This window comes from Oncorhynchus tshawytscha, linkage group LG16, assembly GCF_018296145.1.
Source record: "Oncorhynchus tshawytscha isolate Ot180627B linkage group LG16, Otsh_v2.0, whole genome shotgun sequence".
In the NCBI taxonomy this organism is placed as follows: Eukaryota; Metazoa; Chordata; class Actinopteri; order Salmoniformes; family Salmonidae; genus Oncorhynchus; species Oncorhynchus tshawytscha.
The window spans coordinates 65,701,129-65,723,914 of NC_056444.1; the positions used below are offsets into that span (position 1 = coordinate 65,701,129).

The 22,786-nt window shown below is 42.9% G+C and overlaps 2 protein-coding genes across 4 annotated transcripts in view; one reads left to right on the forward strand and one right to left on the reverse strand.

Moving 5' to 3' along the window:
* Positions 1-259: 259 nt before the first annotated feature.
* LOC112216125 (SAM pointed domain-containing Ets transcription factor) lies at positions 260-9,381 on the forward strand. The gene is made up of 5 exons (XM_024375855.1): positions 260-762; positions 4,106-4,554; positions 7,235-7,432; positions 7,669-7,851; positions 8,089-9,381. The coding sequence occupies exons 2-5, from the start codon at positions 4,119-4,121 to the stop codon at positions 8,265-8,267; spliced, it is 996 nt and encodes a 331-aa protein (XP_024231623.1). The 5' UTR covers positions 260-762; positions 4,106-4,118; the 3' UTR covers positions 8,268-9,381.
* Positions 9,382-10,924: 1,543 nt separating this feature from the next.
* The window catches only part of LOC112216124 (protein kinase C and casein kinase substrate in neurons protein 1), a 47,138-nt gene continuing 35,276 nt past the window's right edge, over positions 10,925-22,786 (reverse strand). For 2 of the 3 annotated variants that reach the window (XM_024375852.2, XM_024375853.2), the window contains 9 exons: positions 21,203-21,359; positions 20,413-20,648; positions 19,504-19,659; positions 17,266-17,441; positions 15,665-15,785; positions 15,272-15,387; positions 14,963-15,004; positions 13,063-13,295; positions 10,925-12,559 (listed from right to left, as the gene is read on the reverse strand). In XM_024375852.2, coding sequence (XP_024231620.1) covers positions 12,450-12,559; positions 13,063-13,295; positions 14,963-15,004; positions 15,272-15,387; positions 15,665-15,785; positions 17,266-17,441; positions 19,504-19,659; positions 20,413-20,648; positions 21,203-21,359 — 1,347 coding nt within the window. In that variant the 3' untranslated portion in view covers positions 10,925-12,449. The remainder of the gene's footprint in view (positions 12,560-13,062; positions 13,296-14,962; positions 15,005-15,271; positions 15,388-15,664; positions 15,786-17,265; positions 17,442-19,503; positions 19,660-20,412; positions 20,649-21,202; positions 21,360-22,786) is intronic. The other variant, XM_024375854.2, reaches the window with a different exon arrangement.

Sequence of the window (22,786 nt, forward strand, 5' to 3'; positions counted from 1 at the left end):
AAACATTGTATAGATTATAACAAATACTGAAGGGAACACTTTTAGAAAACTCCTTTCACTATGAGAAGGCATGGCTGACAGCAAAGAGTTAACTGCCACTCTTCTTAAGAGGGGAGGGAAGCTACAGATGTCATCACAGAGTTGCTCATTCACCTGTGGCTAGGCAGAACTACATTATTCATACTGTTTACATAGGGTAAAATGGCACCTTATAAATATGACTTGAAGTCACATTGAAGCAAGTATTCCTATGCGCACGCTTGCTTGGGCACACACACTCCTCTGGCATGAATTTGTCAGTATTGTGAGAACTTTATTACAGATAAGGCTGGCCGGCAATGACCAATAACCTCGCCTTACACTCAACCAATCAAGCCAGCTGAGGACTCCCTCACAACTGTCAGAGCATCAGACAGAGCTTCGACCACCTGAAAGTGTTTGAGACACGACTCCAGGCATCCTAATGACCCTCTCTTTGACACATCACTGCCTCATGACCTGAGGGCCACCATCATCTGTTACAACCTGACGACTGCGACAGCCAACCAGAGAGGACCACTGAGGTAAAGCCTACATAGACTCATCCACCACCAGGGGAGATTGGGACTTGAGCTTCTGACTAACCAGTATCTGTATTGTGACTCACTGTGGAACTCTTCAGCACTTTGACAAGAAGACAGTCCTTTGACTGACTCAAAGACAGATATCCAGAGTGACAGTCTATCAGCTCAGACAGCATCAGCAGCCTACACCTCTGACCAGGTAAGTCTACGGGCACACCTGGGCTTGGGAGAGATGTTTATAATTTTGTAATTTTTTTATTTAACCTTTTATTTAACTAGGCAAGTCAGTTAAGAACAAATTCTTGTTTACAATGACAGCCTACCAACCTTGATCAGGGGCAGAATGACAGATTTATACCTTTTCAGCTCGGTGATTCGATCCAGCAACCTTTCAGTTACTGGCCCAACGCTCTAACCACTAGGTGGATTTTTAATGATGAAGTGGTAGACTTGCTTGAAATATGTAAAGATGTAGAGGTGGTGGTTTTGATCAGTGTGATTTAAAATTAGTTATATTCATGAGGATAGCAAACTATGAAACCAGTTTGATAGGATGTGTTTCAGCCAGGGACTGAGACTGTAGCAGTGGACAATTGGTGTTGTAGCTACAGTACCAGGCCGTTCTTTACAGAAGGGGTCACAGTTCAAGACACTGATGATGCATGTTTGAAGGAAACACTAAGTTTATATTCACTTTTTCACTCTGTTACAGTTTTTGAGCACTTACAAATTCCCTTGTTTTTACTCGCAATATCAGAGGTGATTCTCTTTTTTATGGCATTTTCATGCCCCTCAGATATAAAGTGCAGGTGATTTTCTTTCCTTTTGATGCACTGACATTTCCTGATCTTTTCTTGCATTCATGGAAAGTGCACAAAACTGCTTGTTAGTAATCACTCACTAGCAATGTTTTTCATTTTTATTAACAATACCCCAAGGGGAACAAAACCAGTTCAACAGGTTGTAATGAGAGTTTAACCACTCTCTGCTAATGATAATGTGTGCCTGAATTCTGATTGAAAGTTTAGAACAATACAAACACTCAGATTTTTTTTTTATGTTGGTAAAGTAGCTAGATAAAGAAATAGGTGTGCATTTTAAAGTAGCTCTCCCTTTGATTAATGTGTGGGAGAATGCAATGAGTAATACATTACCAAATATCTTCATATCGACTGAATTCCTCTGATATCAGTTTACCATTGTTATCTAGCAAGGTATATTTTTGGAGCCAGTGCTTTGTTCTAAAGCAGTATTTCTTTCTTGTGTAGTATAATAGTCACACGTGCATGCACACATACCCACAAAGGAAAACATAGAAATGGAGCATGACTGTAAGACACTTCAATAAAGGGAAAGTATTCTTTGAGTATAACACCATGTAAAAATCATGAATGTTTTAATAGTTTTGAGAATCAATTGAGATGTATTCATTCTAATGAGCTATTTCATTTTCCATAGAAGATGAAAGGCCCCCATTTTACAGTATTTAGTCAATTAACCTCCCTGTAATAACTCACCAATTATGTTACACTTAGTCTTGGAAATGATAAGCCATATGATCTGACCAAACCCCTCAAGCACTAAATAGTAATAAAACCCAGCGGTGTAAAGTACTTAAGTAAAAATACTTAAGTAGTTTTTGGGGTATGTGTACTTTACTTTACTATTTAAATTTTTTACAACTTTTACTTTAACTCCACTACATTCCGAAAGAAAATTATGTATTTTTACCCCATATATTTTCCCTGACACCCAAAAGTACTCGTTACATTTTGAATGCTTAGCAGGACAGGAAAATGGTCCAATTCACGCACTTATCAAGAGAACATCCCTGGTCATCCCTACTGCCTTTGATCTGGCGGACTCACTAAACACAAATGCTTTGTTTTTAAATGATGTCCGAGTGTTGGAGTGTGCCCCTGGCTATCGGTATATATATAAAAAAGCTAAAATATTGTGCAGTCAGTCTGGTTTGCTTAGTATAAGGAATTAGAAATTATTTTTACTTTTACTTATGATTTAGCAATTACATTTACTTTTGATACTTAAGTATTTTTAAAAACCAAATCATTTTAGACTTTTACTCTTGTAGTATTTTACTGGGTGACATTTTCTATGAAGGTATCTTTACTTTAACTCATGTATGACAAGTGGTTACTTTTTCCACCACTGTAAAAACCTAAACGCCTTTCCCATGTGATATCTGGAAGGACAGGCATTTTAACAAGCCATGTCAGTCAGCAGTAAAATGTTATTTGATGTGATATGGATTTGCTAAGATAATTGGCGTGAAAACGTGTCATGGTCTTGTGTGCCTAGTCCATCACCCAAAGACAAATCACCTGAAAACACACACCTAGGGGTAAATATCTCTTCCATGATAATCTCTCTCAACTCTAGTCATTTTGGGAGGAAAAGCTCCTAGGCTCAAACAGCTGCGCTATACTGTCGTTTGTACACCTTAGTGTCAATGGCAACAGTACAAGCTGCAGCATAAGTCATTCATAAGGATGGGGCATTCTGGTTTTAGTGCCCAGAGGCACAGCACTTCTCAGCAGTGTAATCCCTCCCACTAAGTGTGCATGGACAGGGCAGCATTATGAGCTGTTGCGGTCACACCATGGATATGGGCTGGGTTATTCATTATCCACCTTTTATCGAATATGCCATGACGGCAAGGACTTTCTTTTTTACTATTAAGCTCAAATCAATCTTGGTGCCTGAAAAACTTAACCCTGTCAGTTTCCACCAGCACATAAGCAACCAGCCAAACTTCCTAGGGCTAAGACCTTAGTTAATAAGTGCTGATTCAGCTGTCATTGATACAGTATTGTATGACATTATTACTTGACATTACAATATGTCTGTTACCTCAGGGTAAGATAAGAGAGTCAGTTCCCCCCCACCCCATAGAATTCTGTTCTCACTGAACTAACTGTCACTCTGGTATCCAACTGAACTGTCATGTTTCACCTGCAGGGTTTCATCCTATAGGGTTACTAATTACATCACAAAAAGTCAGGCATTCAAGATTCTTACACACCATACTCAAATGTGCTATTCTACATAATGAAATGTTGTTTTTATGAAAAGAGATTGTTTAATTCAACATTTTGAAGAAAGTACCAACAGACCAAAGAAAATGTATGAAATGTCATATTTGCTTTAGGATTACTACTGTTTAAATATTTGGGCATTTGGTCTTGGTTTCAATGCAGCATAAAGACAGTACTGTCTGAGAGAAAAGAATTCCATGTCAATTTAAGGAAGATAAAACAGTCAAACAAAGTGACTAGAAAAGTGTAAATAGAAAGTGTCACTCATGGATGACAGTTTCTGTTCTTCATCAGATATTATTTAAAAAATGTTTGTTCTTACTTACTATGTTCTCATTTACTATGTCAATATATTAACAGTTTGCCATTGAGTTCGCTATTGTTTCCAGTTGAGCCTCATGAGATACCGAAATTATATTTAGGTGTATCCAGTATAAATCCCTTTATACAACATGACTGATGAAAGTCTTCCTTTGTTTTCTCCAGCACTGTTGAAGCTATGGGGAGTCCAGGCTGTGACCGCGTGGGGAGCACAGTGCCCCTTCCCCTGATGAGTTTCAGTGACTACTCCCACAGTGGGTCTGCCCTAAGGGCCTGGGAGGAGGAGGAGGACACCAAGCCGCCCCGGGGACTGATAAGTGTGCCTATACACACCACTCCTGAACGCAGTCTGCAAGGGGTCTTCCTGCCCTGCTTCGACATGCTCCTCACTGAAAACAGCTCGTGGCTGTTGAAGAAGTCTGATGCAGCACCCCCTGTGCTCCCCTGTAAGGCCCTGGAGCAGTGCCCTGTCATCAACAGCCAGGGCCTGGGGCTCCCCTCTGGGCTAGAGGGACAGGTTGAGGAACGCTGTCTGGAGCAGGTTCAGAGCATGGTGTTGGGAGAGGTACTGAAGGACATAGAGACTGCCTGCATACTGCTCAACATTTCTCCAGGTAAGAAAACTGTTAAATTACCAAGCTATTGTTTGCCTATAATTTGATACAACACCATGTTATTACCACCTTATCCTGTGCTATAAATTGTGCTACCGTTTCATATGTTAAGTTCTCCGAAAGGTATAGACCTCATGCCTCTATCAGTCTCAGGGTCTATTATGTTCACTACAGTTGAGCATGTGACCTGTCACTGTCAGTAGATTGGCTGAGGATAAGGATTAAAGAGCACAGAGAGAAGAGCACCTTTCATGCACTACTTTAACAGTTGAAGTACCTCCTTCTGCACTGTTGGATCTTACTTACAGCAAAGCAAACTAAACAGTGAAGGTCACCATTTAGGTTGGTCTTTCTTTATGCGACACTGCGACTTTATGGCAATGCTACTGACGATAGGCTAAACCCAATGAAAGGAAGTGTCTAGGGCCTCCCCGCCCTGTGCAAATGGCTCTGTTGACAATTCATCATTTCACACACTCACCAACTCGGTACTTGTCATAAAGCAACACAAATATGAGTTCAGAAATTGCGTACAGTACAATGCACACACACCTCATCTCCTTCTCCTTAAAGGCTCCTTAAAGATGCACTAGCTCACATTTGAATAGGTAACCTATGCATTTGCATGAGTGCCAACCAGTGATTTATATATAGACTAGATGATTGACGGGGTGCAGTTTTGAAGCTTCCGCGACTCCATCTTGACACTCCCCCACCATTTTTAAGCTATAGAAAAGCATTTGTTCATGCTTAAATTTGTTTTTCCCACATTTATTCGATTACAGACACCTTATTAATGCATACATTTAATTTAAACCATTCACAGAAACTGCAATCTTTCCGACAGATAAGATCTAAACCAGGCCAGAACTTGTCCGTGTAGACCAATTTGGGTTTCCAATCTCTCCAAAAGAATGTGGTGATCGATGGTATCAAAAGCAGCACTAAGGTCTAGGAGCACGAGGACAGATGCAAAGCCTCGGTCTGATGCCATTAAAAGGTAATTTACCACCTTCACAAGTGCAGTCTCAGTGCTATGCTGGGGTCTAAAACCAGACTGAAGCATTTCGTATACATTGTTTGACTTCAGGAAGGCAGTAAGTTGCTGCGCAACAGCCTTTTCTAAAAATTTTGAGAGGAATGGAATTCGATATAGGCCGATAGTTTTTAAAAATCTTTTCTGGGTCAAGGTTTGGCTTCAGCCAAAACCTCAGAAAAAATGGTAGACCTCCACAAGTCTGGTTCATCCTTGGGAGCAATTTCCAAACACCTGAAGGTACAACGTTCATCTGTACAAACAATACTACACAAACACCATGGGACCACGCAGTAGTCATACTGCTTAGGAAGGAGACGCGTTCTGTCTCCTAAAGATAAACGTACTTTGGTGCGAAAAGTGCAAATCAATCCCAGAACAACAGCAAAGGACCTTGTGAAGATGCTGGAGGAAACAGGTCCAAAAGTATCTATAGCCACAGTAAAACGAGTCCTATATCGACATAACCTGAAAGGCCGCTCAGCAAGGAAGAAGCCACTGCTCCAAAACTGCCATAAAAAAGCCAGACTACTGTTTGCAACTGCACATGGAGACAAAGATCGTACTTTTTGGAGAATTGTCCTCTGGTCTGATGAAACAGAAATAGAACTGTTTGGACATAATGACCATCGTTATGTTTGGAGGAAAAAGGAGGATGCTTGCAAGCCGAAGAACACCATCCCAACCGTGAAGCACGGGGTGGCAGCATCATGTTGTGGGGGTGCTTTGCTGCAGGAGGGACTGGTGCACTTCACAAAATAGATGGCATCATGAGGACGGAAAAGTATGTGGATATATTGAAGCAACATCTCAAGACATCAGTCAGGAAGTTAAAGCTTGGTCGCAAATGGGTCTTCCAAATGGACAATGACACCCAGCATACTTCCGAAGTTGTGGCAAAATGGCTTAAGGACAACAAAGTCAAGATATTGGAGTGGCCATCACAAAGAACATTTCTGGGTGCAACTGAAAAAGTGTGTGTGAGCAAGGAGGTCTACAAACCTGACTCAGCTACACCAGCTCTGTCAGGAGGAATGGGCCAAAATATTCACCCAACTTATTGTGGGAAGCTTGTGGAAGGCTACCCGAAACATTTGACCCAAATTAAACAATTTAAAGGCAATGTTACCAAATACTAATTGAGTGTATGCAAACTTCTGACCCACTGGGAATGTGATGAAAGAAATAAAAGCTGAAATAAATCATTCTCTCTACTATTATTGTGACATTTCACATTCTTAAAATAAAGTGGTGATCCTAACTGACCTAAAACAGGGAATTTTTACTAGGATTAAATGTCAGGAATTGTGAAAAATGAGTTTCAATGTATTTGGCTAAGGTATGTAAACTTCCAACTTCAACTGTATACACATGTTACTGTCCCCATTACAACAACAAAAATAATTAAATACACGTTATTTTGTCCTTGAAACATTTAGCTGACTGTTCCTTCGGGGGAGTGCCAATATGGACGACTGGTGGCTTCAATGCCTCTCACTGGGCAGTACATAGCATCAGCAATACAGGGGTTATATACATCATTGGTGCCAACAGTGCCATTGTATTTAACTGTATATATAACTTGCTGTGGATAAATGTTTACCATTATATTGGTCCATCATGAACAACTCATCTCCTGTGCAGACCCCATGGAGTGGAATTGTGGGAACGTCCAGAAGTGGCTGCTGTGGACAGAGCACCTGTACAGACTACCCCAGGTGGGCAAGGTGTTCCAGGAGCTCAGTGGAAAGGATCTGTGCTCCATGACAGAGGAGGACTTCAGGCAGCGCTCAATGCAGTGTGGAGACCTGCTGTACGCTCATCTGGACATCTGGAGATCAGGTAGGACAACTGACAACCTTCAATGGGTCCGTTTACTTGTAGTGTGGTACATATAACATGGCATGTATTTAATCTTCGATGTGGGTCATTCCATTGTAAAAGTATTGCGTGTTTTATAGCCACAAGCAGAAGGAATACCTGGCTCATTCACTACACAGATTGTGCTGTAGTTTTCAGGTATTTTCTTGTGTCAAGATCACAAATGTGTAATTCTGTTCTCTGTTGTTTTGTCCCAGCTGCATGCATGAAGGAGCCCTGCACACCAGGAGATAACAGGTTACATGGTGCTGAGGAGTCGTGGCCAAAGGCAGACTCCTCCTGCTCAGGCCAGCCCATCCACCTGTGGCAGTTTCTTAGAGAGCTGCTCCTCAAGCCGCACAACTACGGACACTGCATCCGCTGGCTCAACAAGGAGAAAGGTGAGTGGACAGGGAGAAGCCATAAGGGTGGAGTGCATGCGGGTGTACGGTGTACATTTTAGGGCAACCCTCCTAGGTTTGAGGCTGAGGGTGTCCTAAAATGTACACCATACGGGTGAGAAAAGTTTGCCATGGGAGCTGACTTGGATTATTCAACATTGGGGCTTATTGTGCATTGGTTGCTGAAAAAGGCGAAATGTTCCATCTCTCAAAAGTAGTTTTTCTTATAATCAACAGGAATCTTCAAAATAGAAGACTCGGCTTATGTGTCCAGGTTATGGGGCATCAGGAAGAACCGTCCAGCTATGAACTATGACAAGCTGAGTCGCTCTATCCGACAGTACTACAAGAAGGGCATCATCCGTAAGCCTGATGTGTCCCAGAGACTGGTCTACCAGTTTGTCCACCCTGTATGAAGCTGTGGGGCAGCCAGCCAGAAGAGAAGATTAGTGTTGATGATGACTGGAGACCACTATCTAGCCAAACAGGTTTTGGCAAAAGGATTGTTTTAGCTCCAGCAACGCAATGTATAGACTGCTTCCTGCATTGTGCACTCCTGCCTAATTCCAATATTATTAGGTAAACTGATTGGATATGGGGTTTTGTTATTTTTTATTGCCACATTGCATTAGATATGCAAAGTTTTACATTTCAAATATTTTCAATACTAATTGTCCAATATTTCATTTTCACAAAGGTCAAAGCCATATGTCTGTATTCTTTTTCTCTGATTGTGACTTCACATTACTGTAACCACCAGTAGTTACTTTTTAAAGTGGTTCCTCTTTCATTACCACTACACAGATTACACAGATTACACAGCATTCGCACAGTTCATGGCATTTTGTTACATGCCGGGTGAATATTGGAGTGAATGTGTGCAATGTGTTTACTACTGTAGTGGTATTCCCATGTATGGGGCTCTTCATGAGTCACAAGTAACCACAGCTGTTAATCACACAGATCTGATGTTTACGTTGGTCATTTCATTTAAGTATAGAGAAATTATTTGACTCCGGGGCCCGTTCACTGGCGGAAGAATCAAGTCTAATAGGAATTTGTGAATATAGTAAACTACTGTAATAGAAGCATTTCAATATCATTGCCACATTTCAAGTGCTAGAATCCATATGTAGAGACAAACACCAGTGATAGAAGCCCTGTTTATACCTGGTTCTAACATGCTGCCTTTGTCCTGATCTTGTCCACATTCTGATTCTGCCCACATTTTTAGACAAGTGAAGACGATTAAAAGAAACATTGTGATCAAATCTTATAAGTGTAAACGGGCAAGATCAAGTCAAGATCGTGACGAAGGACGCGTGTTAACGGCAGGTATAAACAGGGCTAGAGATTAGTGACTGAATACATACTGTACACATGTTAGAACATAATATTGAATATTTATAATGAGAGTGTGAGCAAGATGTCGTTTGTAAATATTTAGGTATAATGACCGAAAGCATACTGAATATCCTTCTATGTGTTTACATACTGAATGTGTCTAAAATAAAATGACACAATAATGTGTATTTTTTCTGCTTTCTCATCAAGCACCCTGAGACTACAATCATAGCATATCCCAATGTACAGTCAAAATCCATTCAAGAAACACACAAATGACACAAAACGTTTTGTTTGTATTCTCAACAAACTTGTTTTCCTCTTTCAAACCAATATCGCAATATTGACATCATCACAACAACTTTGATTCAGGATTTTCATTACTATCATAATTATTATCATAATCATAATCATCTTTATGCATATTTAAATGAACCTTTTGTTACATTAAGATGAACAGGCACTACACCAGTTAGGAGATCCAATTACATCACTAACTAGAAACATACATACACTGCTAATACAGAGGTGTCACGACATGAGCCGTGTCCCCCTTGTGTGCATAAGGAAGAGAGAAATCAGCATAAAAAAGCATTTACATATACACTGTTTTTTCTGCCTCAATGTAGTTAGGTTTCCTTTCCAACTCAACACAGTTGTACAGTTACAATAGAATATAATCTTTAAATTACATCATCATATACAAATTTGACAGCGTGGGGTAACGTCACGCTCTGGTACATTGACAATTCCATTGCAATGAAATTCATACGATATGGTACCTATTACTTAATATGCTTTTCCATTGCTGTTAACACATTTACATGTATGACACTACATTTTTCTTAGTATTCGATCACTTGCATTTTTTTCTTTTTTTTTCTTTACAATTACACAACTCATGATGATAAGGATGTTTGACCCCAAAATATCTACCCGAGATGTGTGTGTGTGTGTGTGTGTGTGTGTTCCTGTGTGTGTGTGTGTGTGTGTGTGTGCGTGTGTAAATGACATAGGATATCTCAATGATATGAGTTATTTTTGCTAGGCTGGACAGCTTACACTAATACACATTACTTGTGAGCTGGTGATGTGATCTCTCAACAGTGATACCAAGACCTGGTGAAGTCTCCTCTTAAGCCTCAACCTAAACACATCCTGTCGTTAGAGAATGTTCTACGACATCAAACTTGAAGAGAGACCTACTGCATAACCTCATGTTCATGAGCATTCTGCTCTCACAACATCATTGCATGTCTGATTTAAACAGCTTACCATTGGCAACCATATTTGCATCGGACAACATCTGATAAGTTTGATTTCTCAACAAGTACTGTAGTGTTTTCTGTATATTTAAGCAATAAGGCACGAGGAGGTGTGGTATATGGCCAATATACCACGGCTAAGGGCTGTTATTATGCACGAGGCAACTCGGAGTGCCTGGATACAGACCTTAGCCGTGGTGTATTGGCCATATACCACAAACCCCAGAGGTGCCTTATTGCTGTTATAAACTGGTTCCCAATGTAATTAGAGCAGTAAAAGTACATGTGTATTCAAAGCGGGGGCTGCATTAGGTGAGAGCATGTGAAGTATACTACTGGGAGCAATCTAAAGTAGAGTTAATTACTGTAGACAGATAAATTATTTCTGATATACTGTGGTCACTGTTGTATGCAACTGGCCTACCTGGTTAAATAAAGATGAAATAAAAAATAAATATAAAATGCTCTTGTCTTCCCCCATGTGGATCGCCTATTGAATGAACACAGAAATATTCAGAGGACAGGAAGCAGTTAGTTGCATGAGTTGCATCTTGACAAGAAAATCCTTGACAGAGTTATGTGTGTTATTGCATGGATAGAGAGAGTTTTATGCATTTTCGGATTTCGGTCATTCTTTGGCCTAAGTAGGTAAAGGGGCTCAAAACCACTTTTTTTTCTGGTAGCGTTCTCTATGACAATGGAACAAAACCTGCCTAGTTAAATACGGCATGTCTCCTTCCATGCCCCTACAATAGTACATTCATGTCCACGTTTCCATTTTAAGACAAGGATCTGCAGCATGGTACCGTCAAGATTGATGTTCCTATTTTACCAGGAGACAACCATCGAACAGTAACATAGTTCAAAGCCATTTTTCCTATATGCTGTTTTCCCCCTACAGCAGGAAAACAACTAAATTCACATTAAATATGCCTGAATACTTCACCTGAACAATCAAATTGTCCAAAACGTTCTTGTCAGCATGACAGATTAAATCAAAGCAAGCTGGTGATAATACCTTGCCTACTGACCCTAAAATGTTCCCTCACAGGTATTCTAGATAGAACACAGCAATAGATCCAAATGAACAGATATTCTAAAAATACCTCGCAATGAAATGGAAATGAGACGTTATGATTCAATGGTGGTGATGGGGAAGAGAGAGAAAAACAGCTATCCAGCCTCTCCACTTCCGGGGATGAAGGCAGACACAAGCTCATGGTGTTATTCCAATGCTGTGTCTGTGTCTAATGGTGAACTCTGGTCCTCTGCATTGGTCATATCAGGGGATTAGTTGCATCTTGTAGCCGTAATATGGCTTGGAGGTTAAGGGAATGCATGTTGCATAGCACATGCTGCTATTGCAAACCAATTGAGAAACAGAGACAACAGATACTGTACCACTGCACAACTGGTAAAAGGGATGAGACCAAATCACAAAAGAGAAAATAATAAAATCTAGGATACATTTTGTGGTACTTTTAACACTACACAGCATTCCCAATGTAAGGAGGAGGACTGAACACACAGCATCGAAACTGCTACACAAAACGGTGTCATATATACACAACGCAGGCCGAGTAGCTTGTTCTGGTTAAACCGGCAGGTAAATATAATTGGTTACATTATCGTCACACTGTTATAGGAGAATATACTGCAAAAACGTTGAATCATCTGCATGATCTTTATATTGAACACAGCTACACAAATGTGTCCCTGCATTGGCTTGATGTTACAGTATGTTTGAGTGTGTGTACTCTGGAATAAATGCTGCTCCTGTTTAAGTGTTTATGTCCTCCTCACTCCAAATACTGGATAAATATAATATAATATACTACTAATATACTAAGATTTTATTTAGGCAAGACTCTGATTTGCGCATCTGTTGGGCAAGGGATGTGTTGCTCATAAGTCTCTGGCTATGTGCAGTGCGATTGGATGAGACAGTCCGAGCTGCCTCCAATGGCATGTCCTCCTCCTTTGGGGTCATTAGATCTCCTCGACGTAATTGGCCGGGTACAGTCCCTCTCGGCCTGTATCCAGGCGACCTCTACACCAGCCTTGGTCATCTTCATCCTCAGTCTTGGTCAGTTCATCACCTGTGAAGAACATATGTACATTACTCCTTAATCAACATGCATTCTATGCTCTTTTCCATGGTCAATAGTACATCTGGTCACCTTCATCGTTTCCTTTATCATGTCACTATTAGCAAAGATCAGGCAGGATGTGCATCATGTGGTTATGAAGGCCCTACTAACGCCATCTAACATAGGGACATTCAGAAGACAATTGCTAATAACTAGCAGGTGCCTGTAATTGTAGGAAGTGGAATATGACCATTATTGACAAACCACTACTATCTTCCTCCAGGAATAGAGGGGCTTCGAAATGGGATGAACAGAGATAGCGGGACATTTCATGTGACCTCATCTCCAACCCCCTATCTAGCCAGCCTGTCCATGATACACCATGTGATACTGATAGTGTCAATTACAGAGTTTGTCTTACACTGTTGGACTCAAGAATAGGCTTTAGCTGCAAATGCATTGTAGCAAAAATGAAGAGACATCAAAGATGGTGAAGTGTTGTTGTTGCTTACCAGCTTTGAAGGTGAGTTCATCTTGTTCCTGTCCATCATAATCATACAGAGCACGCACTCGGACCCCGGATGCGGTCCCGGTCCCTGCACCCCCTTTCCCTGCACTGCCAGAGTCTTCCTCGAAGGAGTTTCCATTTCCACCCCCGTTGGTCTCACCGCCTGAGTAGGCTGCAGGTGCATCGTCATCGGACCACTCAGTGGAGTAGGCCTGGTTCTTTTCATAGCTGCTCACACTGCAATGGAAGAGTTAGGGAAGATACAGGGGTTTGATCTGGGGAATTTTATCAAGAATACAAACATTGCTGTACCGTAGACTAGAGCAACTGTTATTAACAGACTGAATGAAATACATAAATAATCAACATCAATCCAGTTAATTATATGGAGACTGCAAAAAAAGTCATGGCATCATGTTAGATCCCAGGGTGTATGATACAATTTAAATAGTTGGACTAGGGTAGGTCCCGGCGTTGCAGTAGCTGGTGTGTGGCAGTAGCAGGTGTGTGTGGCAGTAGCTGGTGTGTGTGGCAGTAGCTGGTGTGTGGCAGTAACAAGTGTGTGGCAGTAGCTGGTGTGTGGCGGAAGATGGTTTGTGTGGCGGTAGCTGGAGTATGTGGCAGTAGCAGGTGTGTGTGGCAGTAACAGGTGTGTGTGGCAGTTGCAGGTGTGTGTGGCAGTAGCAGGTGTGTGTGGTAGTAGCTGGTGTGTGGCAGTAACAAGTGTGTGGCAGTAGCTGGTGTGTGGCGGAAGATGGTTTGTGTGGCGGTAGCTGGGTATGTGGCAGTAGCAGGTGTGTGGCAGTAGCAGGTGTATGTGGCAGTTGCAGGTGTGTGTGGCAGTAGCAGGTGTGTGTGGCAGTAGCTGGTGTGTGTGGCAGTAACAGGTGTGTGTGGCAGTAGCAGGTGTGTGTGGCAGTAGCAGGTGTGTGTGGCAGTAGCTGGTGTGTGTGGCAGTAGCAGGTGTGTGTAGCAGTAACAGGTGCGTGTGGCAGTAGCAGGTGTGTGTGGCAGTAGCTGGTGTGTGTGCAGTAGCTGGTGTGCGTGGCAGTAGCTGGTGTGTGGGCAGTAGCTGGTGTGTGGCAGTAACAAGTGTGTGGCAGTAGCTGGTGTGTGGCGGAAGATGGTTTGTGTGGCGGTAGCTGGGTATGTGGCAGTAGCAGGTGTGTGTGGCAGTAACAGGTGTGTGTGGCAGTTGCAGGTGTGTGTGGCAGTAGCAGGTGTGTGTGGTAGTAGCTGGTGTGTGGCAGTAACAAGTGTGTGGCAGTAGCTGGTGTGTGGCGGAAGATGGTTTGTGTGGCGGTAGCTGGAGTATGTGGCAGTAGCAGGTGTGTGTGGCAGTAGCAGGTGTGTGTGGCAGTTGCAGGTGTGTGTGGCAGTAGCAGGTGTGTGTGGCAGTAGCTGGTGTGTGTGGCAGTAACAGGTGTGTGTGGCAGTAGCAGGTGTGTGTGGCAGTAGCAGGTGTGTGTGGCAGTAGCTGGTGTGTGTGGCAGTAGCAGGTGTGTGTAGCAGTAACAGGTGCGTGTAGCAGTAACAGGTGCGTGTGGCAGTAGCAGGTGTGTGTGGCAGTAGCTGGTGTGTGTGGCAGTAGCTGGTGTGCGTGGCAGTAGCTGGTGTGTGTGGCAGTAGCTGGTGTGTGTGGCAGTAGCAGGTGTGTGTGTGGCAGTAGCAGGTGTGTGTGGCAGTAGCAGGTGTGTGTGGCAGTAGCAGGTGTGTGTGGCAGTAACAGGTGTGTGTGGCAGTAGCAGGTGTGTGTGGCAGTAGCAGGTGTGTGTGGCAGTAGCTGGTGTGTGTGGCAGTAGCAGGTGTGTGTGGCAGTAACAGGTGCGTGTGGCAGTAACAGGTGTGTGTGGCAGTAGCAGGTGTGTGGCAGTGGTGTTTGATCAGTGTTTTGGTCCTCTCACCTGCCACGGTCACCAGGTGGTGCCACATGATCAGCGCTGATGCTGATCAATTGAAGGAAGACAGAAAAACAAATGATATGGCATCATAGGAGATATCGATATGAACCCTGGCATGTCATTGTGTGTGTGTGTGTGTGTGTGTGTGTGTGTATGTATGTATGTATGTGTGTGTGTGTGTGTGTGTGTGTGTGTGTGTGTGTGTGTGTGTGTGTGTGTGTGTGTGTGTGTGTGTGTGTGTGTGTGTGTGTGTGTGTGTGTGTGTGTGTGTTTGTGTCAGTAGTAGTTTGACCAGTGGAGTGGTCCTCTCACCTGCCACGGTCTCCAGGTGGTGCCACATGGTCAGTGCTGGGGGTCGGTGGGGCCCCAGCCGGCTTCTGCACCTTCTCCCTCTTAACAACAGCAGCAGTAGCATCTGGGTTGTACTCCTGGAGATCAGAGCAGATGATTCATACTTCTGAAAGTCTATACTGAAGCAGAGCCTCAGATCTGGCCAATGTCCTTCACTTTTCCTTTTAAATCAGAAAGTAGGCTAAATCAACAATCTTACAAATATAAGAAACGGTATTAAGAAGTCGTAACAAAAAGTAACATTTGCATCTGTGGGGGAATTAATAAAAAAATACCTGAACCTTTGTTACATGTTGTAAATAATCCTGAAAAGCAAGTATATGGATGAACTACAGAGTATATAGGCCGCAGTACCTCAAACATCGGCCAGTTCATATGCATGCCAGGGCCATGGTGGTTGCTAAACCACTGCAGGTCCTCCTGTGTGTTGGCACCCAGGATGGTGCGCTCCAGTTCTCTGTAAACTGTGCCATAGCTGGGGAGAGGAGGACAGAGAGCACATTGTGACACGCAGAGAGAGAATGAGCCTGTTTAATTAAGCAATAAGGCCCGAGGGGGTGTGGTATATGACCAATACACCACGGCTAAGGGCTGTTCTTACGCACAATGCAACGTGGAGTGCCTGGATACAGCCCTGACTGTTTTGTCATACCCATGGTATACTGTCTGATATACCATGGCTGTCAGCCAATCAGCATTCAGGGCTTGAACCATCCAGTTTTTATGGGACAATAACACATTAGGGCTGCCAGCGCCAACTGTCCAGCACTAATGGTGCTGTTTCCTGTAGAGTTTCTAGTTGTTTATGAAACTCCACTACTCAGAACAGGGTGAAATAATTGAAAGACAAAGCCATTCAGTCAATTCATAGCATGAGGTGAAGCTACACAGAACACAGACACGACATTTGCATTAAAATTGGCGTAGTGAGGTGGAGTCTCGACAGATGGATATTATTTCACCAGAAGGTGGAGACAAAAACACAGAATAACTGACAGTCCAGCCCAACAAATGACGACATTTCATGGTGATAAAACTGCCAAGAATTGAGGAGTAAGATGCTATAATGAACAATAAAATGGACGATTCAAATGCATCCACAGCACATAAAAGTTACAAGTGATTTTTCTCTTTTCACCGCTGTCACTGGGACACTATCTGTATTTGCATAACTGTATTAGAGGGAGCTGAGGACTGGGTTTTTAGCTATTAGCTTACCATTACCCTGTCTATGGTTGATTTATGGGTTATCACCAATACTGTGGCTGAAAGGCCCATGTTAGTACTCCACACCACACTATCAAAGCCTATACTCATCCTCCATTCAGATCATAAACCAAGACTATGCATCCAGGAAACAGCTTGAATTAACTCCTTATTCCAACCACCATGGAACCTGGCTTTGTATCACATGCAATTTGATCCACAGTCAAGAATATGACAAGAGTTCACTCTGACATGATGCAATTTGGCTGAAATGTCATTAACTGCATCCTCTGTATAATTGGTGTTGTGACTCTGAAAGACTGAAATGTGTTGAAATTAATCTATTTGACAGGAACTGTAATGAAAGCAACATCATAAGCACATTGGAGTAAATTCCCTCTGAATGTAATATTTCAACTAATCCATAGACTCGACTAATAACAAAAAGGAATGCCGACGAGCGCTTAAAGAAGAGATCAATACTGTAATGAAGGTATTCTGACTATATTAGATACACTAATGTAGAAATATTTTCAAGGCAGACTTGCTGTTGTGTAGATGACTCCAAGTTGATAATATGTACATATGTACACGTACTGTACCAACTGAAATTGAAGACAGACATGTTTTTCCTCTATAACCTTTCAATTCAAAGGCCATGTGGGAGGAAAGGTTGATGGAGGTGATGTAATACAACAGGATGGGCTACAGTATGTATGGGACGATAGAGGATAACACCAGTCACTGACCTTTGGTTCTCAGTGAGATTGAGGTGGCGTTTGATGTCCAGCAGGATCTCCTTGAGGAAGGTGAGTCTCTTGACCTCATGCTGCTGGCACTGGTCAAACACCTGCTCCATGCTCTCCTGGTACGGGGGAGTGACAGCACTCAGCTCTGACAGAGACTTCTCATACTTCTCCTTAGCCTGGAGGAAGATAAGGACAATATCAGCTCTGAGAGAGACTTCTCATACTTCTCCTTAGCCTGGGGGAAGATAAGGACAAATCAGCTCTGAGAGAGACTTCTCATACTTCTCCTTAGCCCGGAGGAAGATAAGGACAACATCAGCTCTGAGAGAGACTTCTCATACTTCTCCTTAGCCAGGGGGATGATAAGGACAGTATCAGCTCTGACAGAGACTTCTCATACTTCTCCTTAGCCTGGAGGAAGATAAGGACAATATCAGCTCTGACAGAGACTTCTCATACTTCTCTTTAAACGGGGGGAAGATAAGGACAATATCAGCTCTGACAGAGACGTCTCATACTTCTCCTTAGCCTGGAGGAAGATAAGGACAATGTCAGCTCTGACAGAGACTTCTCATACTTCTCCTTAGCCTGGAGGAAGATAAGGACAAAATCAGCTCTGACAGAGACTTCTCATACTTCTCTTTAAATGGGGGGAAGATAAGGACAATATCAGCTCTGACAGAGACTTCTCATACTTCTCCTTAGCCTGGAGGAAGATAAGGACAAAATCAGCTCTGACAGAGACTTCTCATACTTCTCTTTAAATGGGGGGAAGATAAGGACAATATCAGCTCTGACAGAGACTTCTCATACTTCTCCTTAGCCTGCAGGAAGATAAGGACAATATCAGCTCTGACAGAGACTTCTTATACTTCTCCTTAGCCTGGAGGAAGATAAGGACAATATCAGCTCTGACAGAGACTTCTCATACTTCTCCTTAGCCGGGGGATGATAAGGACAATATCAGCTCTGACAGAGACTTCTTATACTTCTCCTTAGTCGGGGGGGACAGAGACTTCTCATACTTCTCCTTAGCCTGGGGATGATAAGGACTATCAGCTCTGACAGAGACTTCTCATACTTCTCCTTAGCCTGGAGGAAGATAAGGACAATATCAGCTCTGACAGAGACTTCTCATACTTCTCCTTAGCGGGGGATGATAAGAACAATATCAGCTCTGACAGAGACTTCTCATACTTCTCCTTAGCGGGGGGATGATAAGGACAATATCAGCTCTGACAGAGACTTCTCATACTTCTCCTTAGCGGGGGATGATAAGGACAATATCAGCTCTGACAGAGACTTCTCATACTTCTCCTTAGCCGGGGATGATAAGGACATACTTCCCTTAGCGGGGGGGGGATGATAAGGACAATATCAGCTCTGACAGAGACTTCTCATACTTCTCCTTAGCGGGGGGATGATAAGGACAATATCAGCTCTGACAGAGACTTCTCATACTTCCCTTAGCGGGGGGGATGATAAGGACAATATCAGCTCTGACAGAGACTTCTCATACTTCTCCTTAGCGGGGGGGATGATAAGGACAACACGAGGAGTTGGACACAGTGTATTTCATCCACAAGAGGTGAGAAGAGCTGTGTTACTGCAGATAGATGTCATGTGTCATTATAATCAACAATAGGCAGTGCAAACATTTCTGCTCTTTTTGTTACCAGAGCTCTGTGAATAGAGTGGGAGATCCATCTTCATGGATGATTGTGGTGGCAGGTAGACTAGTGGTTAGAGCATGGAGCCAGTAACCAAAAGGTCCTGGATCGAATCCCCGAGCTGACAAGGTAAAAATCTGTCGTTCTGCCCATGAACAAGGCAGTTAACCCACCGTTCCTAGGCCGTCATTGTAAATAAGAATTTGTTCATAACTGACTTGCCTAGTTAAATAAAATGAATGTCCTGTCTGATCACTAGAGTAATCTGCCACACTGCATTGATTCTGTTTTTCACAGCTTATTTCACTTAAGCCGCTAACAGAAACAGATGAATGTACTTACGGTAGTATACTGCAATAACACACACTATGGTGTTAATAGCACCATATATGTTTTAAAACAGATGGAATGACACTAGATAACATGGAATTTTCTCCTGTTTGATATGGAGAACGTCAAATGGCATCGTGTAAAGTCTTACCTTTTCATACATTTGTACAGAAAAGGTTGTCATGTCATTTTGTTGCTCTATCTTCCATTTGTCAGACCCTGAGCCTCTCTGTCTCACCTTCTGAACGTCGTGTTTGCACTTGTCTGTTTTCTCGTGGAGTTTCTTCTGCTGGTCAGTTGTGACGGAGGCCTGTGTCTTCCCATCTGCCTCGCGGGTGGCGGCCAGTTTCTCCTCCTTACATGCCATGTGGTATGTTTTCTTAGCAGTCTCCATCTGTGGAAGCACACACAGAATCTTAGTATCCCTATAGATAAACTGTATAAATACTAATACATCTAAGCATGACAGTGACTTAACTGAGTTACTTTTGCAAAGGCAATGTTGTTCTCTGATGCTAAGCTTGGATGAGTGATGCAGCAAGAGTCATTATGGTACACAAAACAGAACTAACACATATGCCAATAGCTACAGTACCTAGATGTTTGGCAGAGCAACTTGTATGTTGACTCAGATGTAAGTAAAACAGCCATTGTTTTTAAGATGGCCTCTATAAACCCTATTAGGGCTGATTCAAGTGGGTCCTAGTCCAAGGACAACTGTGTAGTGTGCGTCACCTATCCTACACACGTGCAGTACCTTTGCAGCCAGACACACACTTCGGAAAAAGGGAGCTAACTAGAACCTTAAGGGTTCTTCGGCTGTCCCCATAGAAGTACCCTTTGAATTCCCTTTTTCATTTCAGGTAGAACCCTTTTGGTTCCCCTTCAACCGAGGGTTCTACCTGGAACCAAAAAGGGTGCTCCTATAGGGACAGCCGAAGAACCCTTTTGGAACCCTTTCTTCTAAGAGTGCAGACTGATGCACAGCCAAATGAACTAATCTAACCAGTTGTGGTCTCTAACCAGTTGTGGTCCCAGTTGTGTCCCCTGTATTGGATTTAAGAATAACGTGGTTTTCCTGTTAGAAATGCAAGTACACATGGAGGATACAACAGATCCCCTTCCCTAACCCTTCCAGTCAATTTACCTCTTTGAGCTTCTTGGCCCATGGTTTCTGGGCCTTCTTGAAGCCCTCGTCGGCCTCTTTGGCCTCCTTGAAGCCTCCGATCATCTGCTTGTGGTACGCCTCCTTCTGCCAGTTCTTGACCTTCTCCAGGTCTTCGTTGAGCAGGCCGTTCTTCACCTCCTGGTGCAGCTCACTCACCTTCTCAGCCTCGGTCATCACACCCAGCCACGCCCTCTCCACGGTGCCATACTGTGGTCCTGGGATTAGAGAATATCACAGGGGGACATTCAATCACAACATATAGGTGGCAGAAAAATATGATGGAAAATATGAACGTGACCAACTCAGTGTTAGCCCTGAGATTGGAAGGTTGGGAATTTGATCCCTGACCAAGTCATACCAAAGACTGTAAAAATGAGACCCAATGCACTTGTGCGTGGCACTAAGCATTAAGGAGATAGATTGGAGTTAAGGCCCTGCGATAGACTAACATCCTGTACAGGGGGTGTACTTGTACATCAAGCTGCCTCGTGCTACAGAAACAGGAAATAGGCTCCTGCTCCTATGAGGTGTTCCGGCTCATGCAAGGCTACTTACATTCAATCAAAACATATAGGTTTCAGAAAATAGGACTGTTGTCATCTTACAGAAAACACTCACAATACAGCTGAGCAGTGAGATGAATCAAATGAATTTAATATGGGATGAAGACCTCAAAACAGACTGCAACAAAAGCCACCATATGAGTAGCTTCTAATCCACACAGTAAGATTTGGTTCATTGATTGAACCTCTCCAATCCCGATATTGACCTTTCTCGATCAGCTGTCTCCATCTCTTGGACCAGGCGGTCAGCTGGTCACCATAGGCCTTCTCAATCTTGGCACGTTCCTGAAGGCAGCCCATGAGGTCATTGCAGAGCCGGTGGCCGTCGTCAATCCGCTTGACGGCACGCTTGTAGTTCCCCACCTGAGAATAGTGAGAGGTTAGATTAAAGGTCCAAGTTACATAAAATAGGAAAACACAAGTCTTCCCTTGAATTGACATACTGGTATCAATGATTGAGGATGAGGATGCAGTCATTTGCACACAAAAAAATCTAAAATATGTAAGTGCAACACGCCAAATCTCTAAGACCACTAAGATATTTTGAAATGGAAACAACTAATCTGATGGGCCAACAAACTGTAAATTAATTTTCTTTCTTGAGAGAGTCTAATTAGAAATGGAGTCAAATGGAGTTAAATACTACAACTCTGATGTAGTGATAAAAATGATATATTATCTATTAATACCCTTGAGTAACAAAGAATCATCTGTACTCTCTTTCATCATTCTCATACTACCTTAAGATATGCCACTTTAAGAGATGGCACCTTAAGAAATGCCACCTTAAAGACGTCATCCAGTGATTTTGGAACTATTCCTGCTGAAAAGTGATATCCCAAGAATCAATGACAGTGAATAGCACACACTAAAGTGTCAAAAAACATGTTTTTTGCAAAAGAGTGTTTTTTAGACACTTGCAAACTTCAAGGAGTAGGCCATTCTAGGAGTTGGTCTGATGGTGACTTTGTGATGTCATCGGCCTTCCCCCTTGCTTGAGGAAAAATAGAGGAGCAATAGAGAACAAAATAGGAAAGGCCCACCCCCAGCTTGTGCCATTTCATGAGGATACCTGGACCACCTTTTGAGATGTGCCTTTTATTAAGTAAATCAGGTCTTAAATGAGGTGAAAGGGAGACTGGAATAGGACTTTATTATATGCAGTACAGAGATCTAAGGCCCCTCCCCCCAGTGCCTGCAGGGGGCGTGAGCTCATGGTGCATGACGGAGGGAGAGGTGGGGGGGGGCTCGTGCCTGTGCATGTGTAGTTATGCAATGGCAGTGGCTTTGTGTGAGTGTGTGTGCGCTCTGTGTATGTGTCTAATGGCCCGTGCATGTAAGTGTGTTTGTCCCTGTGTGCACGCGCGCATGTCTGTGTGTGTGCTTGTGCACTGTGACTGCTATAATCCTGTACTCTGCTCTAATGCAGGCAGACAGATTATCAGGGATAGGACACTGACAGGACGAGGCAGAGACAGGAATGCAGCCCACAGTCACAGACCACTCTGTCCATTCAGACAGGATGGGCCCTGGGCTGGGTGGGGCAGGTGTGGGGTACAGGGTACAGTGATTGCATCTGATTGCAGCAACAACAACCCGACATACATAAACTTGAGTTCTCAACTTCAGGTTATCAACAGTGTCTGTAGCCATACATTGTCCTCTATGTAAGATTCAAAACAAAGCCCCTTTGAGCAGAGTTCACAGTATATAGATGATATTCAGATTTGTATTTGGTGTGTTTTTTTGTCAGATATGTGCTTTTCATATCAAAACATCTAGCCCTGTGA